Source organism: Fundulus heteroclitus, unplaced genomic scaffold (genome assembly GCF_011125445.2).
Source record: "Fundulus heteroclitus isolate FHET01 unplaced genomic scaffold, MU-UCD_Fhet_4.1 scaffold_55, whole genome shotgun sequence".
Taxonomy (NCBI): Eukaryota; Metazoa; Chordata; class Actinopteri; order Cyprinodontiformes; family Fundulidae; genus Fundulus; species Fundulus heteroclitus.
In genome coordinates this window covers 2,180,935-2,188,160 of record NW_023396978.1, presented here as the reverse complement: position 1 = coordinate 2,188,160, position 7,226 = coordinate 2,180,935, and the positions used below count along the sequence as shown (strand labels likewise).

Sequence of the window (7,226 nt, the reverse complement as noted above, 5' to 3'; positions counted from 1 at the left end):
AATGCTATTTCAGGTAAAACTAACAGCATTTCGGTAAAAGGCTCAAACATTGTGGTGGTGGTGGTGGTGTGATGATCTGAGGCTGTTTTGTTGTTTCAGGATCAGGCTGAAATGCCATAATTGGTGGAGCCACAAAATCTGCTCTCAAGCAGAAGATCCTGAAGGAGAAAATCTAACCATCAGCTTTTGACCTTATACTCGAGCACACCTGAGTTATTCAGCAGGACATGTCCAAAGCATGCACTAGCAGGCCCACCTGTGAAAAAAAAAAAAAGAAATGAAGCTTGTAAAGTCTGGACTTCAATGTAATTGAGATGCACCCATCTCTGCAGTTCTCATACTGTTTTGCACACCGTGTACACCTCTCCAATAAAGACCAATAAAGATCAGCCGTTTGTGATCTCCACCTGTGCAATCACGGCAGAAATGCTGTGTCATATCTGGACTGATTACCGATGCGTGACATATGAAGTGCTATATTTGGCAGAAGTAAGCATCGTCCAAATTGTCTCGGTTTCCCTTCAAACTTCACCAAATGTTTCACACTTGGGTGTCGATAGGCAGCCAAGCATTCACTCCTACAATTTAGACTTGCAGAGCGCAGAACACATTTTTCTGATTTTCGGAGCCGAAGCTGCGCTCCCTGAAAATATGACAGCACGAACACTTTACATATCGCAGCGTCTGATCTCGTCTATCTCAGCCAGCGAAGCTGACAGATCATCATCTGAGACGGAGGATGAGGAGGTGGAGGCTGGACGAAGGAGTGATAAGCAGAGAAACAGCGGGTGGAGTGGTGTGTTTTTCAGTCTTCAGAGTGTGTGTGTGGGCGTACGTAGCCTTACTTTGAAGTGTTTTCCTGCTGGGGACAGCAGTTTCTCGCAGACCCCTGCCTGGACCCGAGTTAGATACCGAGAAAATCACAGAAACACAGAGAAAGACAGAGAGAGAAAAAAAGATGTGGATTCATCAAAGATGCTACCATTCATCTAGGAGAAGCTGACCCTTGCCCGTGCATGACTCACCCAGTCTCTGTATTTCCGTCTGACCAATCGGGCTTTTTTTTTTTTTGTCAGCCCTCCTGAGCTAAAAACATAGCCACAGGGAGAAATGACGAGCCAGTGTTAAACATGCAGACAGCCTCTGTGGTTTTCAAAAATATAAATAAACAAATGACAAAAAAAAGAAAGACATCTTTGAAGGAATGTTTCAGTAATTTGTGTTTAATCTTTACCTCACATTAAATCAGAGCACACTTATTTAACACACCAAGCTCCTAAGAAGACTGTAAAGCATCTACTATACTAAACGGTAGCTTTACTGGTTCTGAACCATTTTGAAATCATTTTTACTCAAACCTAACTGTAAAACATCTATTTGCTGGAAATAAAGGCCGTTTCTGACATTGCAATGTCTGCCCAAGAAGCCTAAATTGTCATGATTTAGGTTTTTGTTTGGTTTTATTTGACTTTTCTGGACTTTTCTTAATCAGCCTCCGCCTCTAAGCCATCCTCCAATCAGCTTAGTCTCCCTCCAGCCACCACTCTGCTCTAGATCAGCTCCACCTGTTGCTACTAATTACAGTCAACTCGGCTCACCTGTTCACCTGCCTACATATACCTGCCTCAGTCATCCACTCACTGCCAGAACGTCTCATCTGATCTCATCCTTTGTGACGTGCTCTGCCAGCTGGACTCATCTTTTGAAAGTTGCCTGTGTCTGTGTCGTGCACAAGTCTGCCTGTTTTCCCCTGAGTTCCAGCCACTTGCTCTGCCTGTTCTGGTGGTTCCTTAGTCCACATCGCCTGTTCTGATCAGCTTTTACGTTCTTCATTGGTCTGGCCTGCTTCTGGTCAAGTCTGGTCCTGCTTTCCTGCCTCACCATCTACTACTGATCATTCCAATAAACTTTTTTTAAAAACGTAACTCTGTGTTGGTTAAATATCGGGTTTGTTCCTATTAACATTACATAAATATGATGGTAGGCCTATGGGAATATAAAAAAATGTGTGTTCTCACATGCTTTTATTTAATATTTACAATCAATGGCAGCCAAAACCAGTGGTACATTTTGCTTAAGGCTTGGTTCAGTATCCCTTTGTTTCTTTTTATGTTTTTGTTTTCTTGCAGTGCTTTGCAGAAATATCCATAGCCCTTGAACTTTTTTCAGGTTGTGTCGTGTTACAATTAAAACTTAAATACATTTTATTATGCTTTTTACGTATCAGAATGATTAAAAACTAGCCTAAAACTGTGAGGTGGAAAGAAAACGGGAGATATTTTTTAAATGTTCTACAAATAAAATTTGAAAAGTCTGGCATGCATTTGTATTTAGTCCACATTATATTAATGCTGCCTAATAAAAGAGCAATCATTGTGTGATTTACCAATCGCATAATTGGTAAATGGTCCACCTTTGTGTAATTTATACAGTCAGGAACAAAGCTGCTTTTGCAACTCACAGAACACAGTTCAATCCATCTTAAAAAAAAAAAAAAATTAAATAATGTGGCACAACTGCAAACCTACCAAAACACGGCCGGGCAGAGAAATTGCCAAGAAGCTCATGGTCTACACAAGCTGCAGAGATCCACATCCCAGGTCGAAATGCGGACTTGTCATCCACTCCATAAATCTGGCCTCTGTGGAAGAGCTGCACAAAGAAACCTAGAAGAAAGTCAGATGAGACAAGTAATGAACTTTTTGACCTACAAAAAAACACTGAGTATGAAGGAAAACTACATCTGCAGATCACCCCGAACAAACCATTCCACCAATGCAACATGGTGGCGGCAGCTATCGTGCTGTGGGAACGCTTTTCAAAAACAGGAAATTGGAAGATTGCCAGAGTTGATCAGAAGATGGATACATGGCAATCCTTGAAGAAAACCTGTTTAAGGCTTCAAAAGACTCAAATCTGTTCACCTTTCAGCAGGACTGCATGTTCTCAGAACCTCTCTTTCCTATCTGACTGTGCTTGGCCGATTTTTTTTTTTTTTTTTTTTTTTTTTTTTTTTTTTTTTTTTTAAACCACAATGGGAAAACAAAATGTGCATCTTTAGATGAAGGCTGGTTGAGAGATGCCCCCAAGGGACTTACAATTGTAAATGTAAGGAAAGATGTTCTGCAGAATAACAATGCTGCCATAGGATTTTTATTTGTCTAAAATAAGATAGAGAGAATCATGTATCAGTTTCCTTTCGTCTTCACAATCATGTAATACTTTGTGTTGCTCTATACATAAAATCTCAACGTAATACACCAAAGTTTATGGTTTTGCGTGGGGTATGAATATTTTTGCAATTCACTATATCTGCGCAGTGTGCTTAGTGAATAGCGAGGCATGATTGCACATTCACACTATGACTGTGGGTTCCCACTGTATAATTGGATCAACTTATTGTGTTAACCGGGATTCTCAAGCACCAAATAGCTCCGACATTTGTGCCCAGCAAACACATTCTTTGGTGTTTGCCACATTAATTACGACCTTTTCCTCCTTCACCCTTAACCAGTCAGTGTTTTATCTCTACCTGTTTCATCCCTCTTGTTCTTCTCATTTGTGTTCCTGCATGGTTTGTTTGAAAATCTGTATTCTCAAGGTTCCAGCTGCAAGTCTCCCCAGTCGACTTCATCCTAAACTTATGCTGTACGTCCCCTGGACTATTCTCATTGATAAGCCTTTAATCTCCATTTGTTGTGGTGGGCTTCCTTGCTTGTGATCTGCTGACTATGAAGTCAAACAATGAAAACTCAATTCTATGTTAATTATCTAAAATATGAAAATGAGCGTTAATACTTTTTCTCCTGTAGAATCCTTAGTGAAAGGATCGAGTAGTTTCTTCCAAATTATTATCTGTATTTAAATCTATTATAGCAATGTTTTTAAAATGAATCTGAATCATATCAATACATTTCACAGACAAATTTGAAATTCAAAGTTACCAGAACCGGGTCTGGTTAGCTGTTTAAAAAGAGAAAATAATATGGATGTTTGCATATCCAAAGTTGCATCCATCCATCTAAGCAACCAGCATATATTGAATGTGTTAAAAGGGCAACATGGAGCAGAGACATCTGGAAAATTAAGTATTGCAAATTATGAAACTGACATAAGAAATGAGGGAATCCCATGCTGTAGATAAAAGAATGTAAATCCCTATCTGTTTGACTGCAGGAAAATAACGGATCTTTCATTTGAATAATGCAGTCAGTGTAACTTTTCTACACTTTAACACAATTTCAATTAAATATTTTTCCCTCGCGGTCTCTTTGCTGTTTTTAATTTTTACCTCAATTTTGATTTAGTTCTTTTTTTTATTTAATAACTGCCATGAACAGGGCACTAGTCTATCACAGCGCTCTACCGAGAAACAGGACAAATAATCATGCACGCGCACACACACACACACACACACACACACACACACACACATACACACTCATACTTAGGCAATTTAAATATTATCACTTTAATACAGCCTTGAACCAAGGACTTAATTCATTGCTGCAAGGAAATAGTGCAACCATATTTATTCATTAATTTATTTATTTACTTAGTAGAAAACTGTTTTGATCTTCTAGAGATTGTGATGCCCTTTAACTTTTGCTGATGGGCATCTTAAATTTACAATTTGAAGGATGAAAAAGGGTTCCAACTTCCAAAACCTTGAAAACATCTATTTTCTCTGGTTTAACCACAAAATGTAAGTTCTAACTAGCTCGTTTGTCTTCGTTTTGTTTTAAATTATCTAAATCAAACCTCACTTATTAACAATTTACATCTTTGTCAGCAATAAGGTGATTGCGTATGTTTATGTTTGTACTGACTGAATGGTTTTTAAGCTGCTTGTGTTTTGCTTTGCATCCCATGGTTATTAGCAGTGATTGTATGTTGATTGATCATATTGTGTAAGGGTTTAACTACAACCAAACAGCTTTGGCAATGAAGAACAATGGCTTGCACTTTCCCTTTGTGACCCTCTGACAGCATCCCATAAAAGAGACACTGCGCCATGGGATCGGTGACTCAACTCTGCCTAACAGCCTCTGCCTGAACTAATTATTTTTCGGTAATTCACCACAGAGCGATAATGATCATTTGTTGAGGCATCTTGCATGGGTATGAAAAAGGTGATTAAGCTGTGAACGATCTGCTTCCCCGTTCCTTTTAAACTCCAAAAACAAGAAAACAGGACATTCCTGTGTTTATTGTGCATCTAAAGTCTGAATTTATTTTATTTATTTATGCCTTCACACAAAAGCCACACATCACATGTCGCCCATAAAAAGCAAAACATGCAGGCGAAAGGCAACAAAGACTATACTGCAGTTTCCCCAGTCATTGTGAGCCTTAAAGTCTTTTTGTAAAACATTGTCATAGTCATTTTTTACAACCTCTGATTACAGTTAACGGGGTTTCAGCGGTCCTACTGATTTCGATGGCTTTCAGTCCTGACTTTTTCTCCGCTCCTGCTCGCCAGACTTCAGATCCATTAGCTCCACTTCGTGCTTCGCCGCGGTCTCCAGCACTTTCTGCTTGTTGTAGAACACAACGAAGTTGTTGATGATCGGGTGGATGGGCAGCGCGATGGCGATCACCCCGCACAGAAAGCTGACCGCCGCGTTGCACTTCCCCAGGGTGGTTTTGGGGTAGATGTCCCCGTAGCCCACCGTGGTCATGGTGATGATGGCCCACCAGAAAGACTGTGGGATGCTCCTAAAGAGCGTCTCCGGGTGGCTTTGCTCCATGGTGTACGCCAGCGCCGAGAACACGAAGATCCCCACGCCCATGTACATGAGGAGCAGCCCCAGCTCCTTGAGGCTCCGCTTCAGCGCATAGGTCAGGGTCTGCAGGCCGGAGGAGTGGCGTGCCAGCTTGAAAATGCGCGCGATGCGCATGATGCGCAGCGCCTGGACAGCTTGCTGGACGTTCACCAGCTCCATCATGGACGTGGTACCGAGCAAAGTGAGGGACATGACCACGAAGAAAGGCATGATGGCCATGAAGTCTATGATGTTCATGATGGAGAGCGCAAAGCGCACTTTGTTCGGGGACGAGGCGAGGCGCAGCACGAACTCCGCCGTGAACCACAGCATGCACACGGTCTCGATCGCCTCCATGGTCGGGTGTTCCACCAGCTTCCCCTCCGCGTTCGTCACCTGCAGCTCCGGGATAGTGCTTACACACATCACTACGGCTGACACCAGGATGGCGAGAAAGGAACCGATGGCGATGATGCGCGCCGGCAACGAGGAATCCGGCTTCTCCATCAGTCTCCACAGGACCCTCTGGCATCTCTGCGTGCGGGTGATGCACTGATCCACATCCAGATCCTCCAAAATCGATTTCACTTTGTTTGCAATCTCATTCAGCTCTTCCTCCTTCTCGCTCAGGTAACTTTTACAGCACTCATCCAAAACACTCTGGTCTATCTTCCAGAACTCCATCTCCTTGATGAAGCATATGGGGCAAATCCCGCTTTTTATGTGGATTTCATCGAAGTAATACACGTCTATGATACACTTGAAAGAATCGGGATCCCGATCAAAGTAAAACTCTTTCCTGCCCGGGTCAAAGTCATCGCACAGGGTGTCGATAAGTTCTGGGTTTTGAGCTGAGCAGCTCGACAGCTCCGCCAGCCTGCTCTCCGGGTAGCGCTTCAGATCGTCCCCGAAAAGCACCACTCTCACTCCGCCGATGTTCACAGTGATGTCCCCCTCCTCGCTCAAAGCATTTCTGTATTTTGGTTTTGGAACTGTCCACATTGTAATCAGGAGAATAGGCGTTTACCCTTAAAAATGCACAAGAACGGTGCTCTGACTAACACTGATGCCCATATTCTTGACGCGTAAAATTGATATCTTTCAGACTGTTTCCAGTCCTGAATGGTACAGCTTGAGTGGCAAGCTCCTCTTTGCACCTCTCTCTCTCTCTCTCTCTCTCTCTCTCTCTCTCTCTCTCTCTCTCTCTCTCTCTCTCTCTCTCTCTCTCTCTCACTCTCTCTCTCTCTCTCTCTCTCTCTCTCTCTCTCTCTCTCTCTCTCTCTCTCTCTCTCTCATAAAAACACGCAGAGACTAGAGGGAGACAATCACAATATTCCAGCCACATTTTCCTGTCCGCAGTCTGATTGCATTGCAACTGAAAACAACAACGTTGTTTCCACTAAAAGCATCAAACTGTTGCATATTTTATGCACTGGATAATCAGAGCCTTGTTGTTTATCT

General features: G+C 42.3%; 1 protein-coding gene across 1 annotated transcript; it reads right to left on the bottom strand.

Moving 5' to 3' along the window:
• Positions 1-5,193: 5,193 nt before the first annotated feature.
• On the bottom strand, positions 5,194-6,893 carry kcnf1b (potassium voltage-gated channel, subfamily F, member 1b). The gene has a single exon (XM_012881832.3). The coding sequence runs from the start codon at positions 6,765-6,767 to the stop codon at positions 5,448-5,450; it is 1,320 nt and encodes a 439-aa protein (XP_012737286.2). The 5' UTR covers positions 6,768-6,893; the 3' UTR covers positions 5,194-5,447.
• Positions 6,894-7,226: the final 333 nt, after the last annotated feature.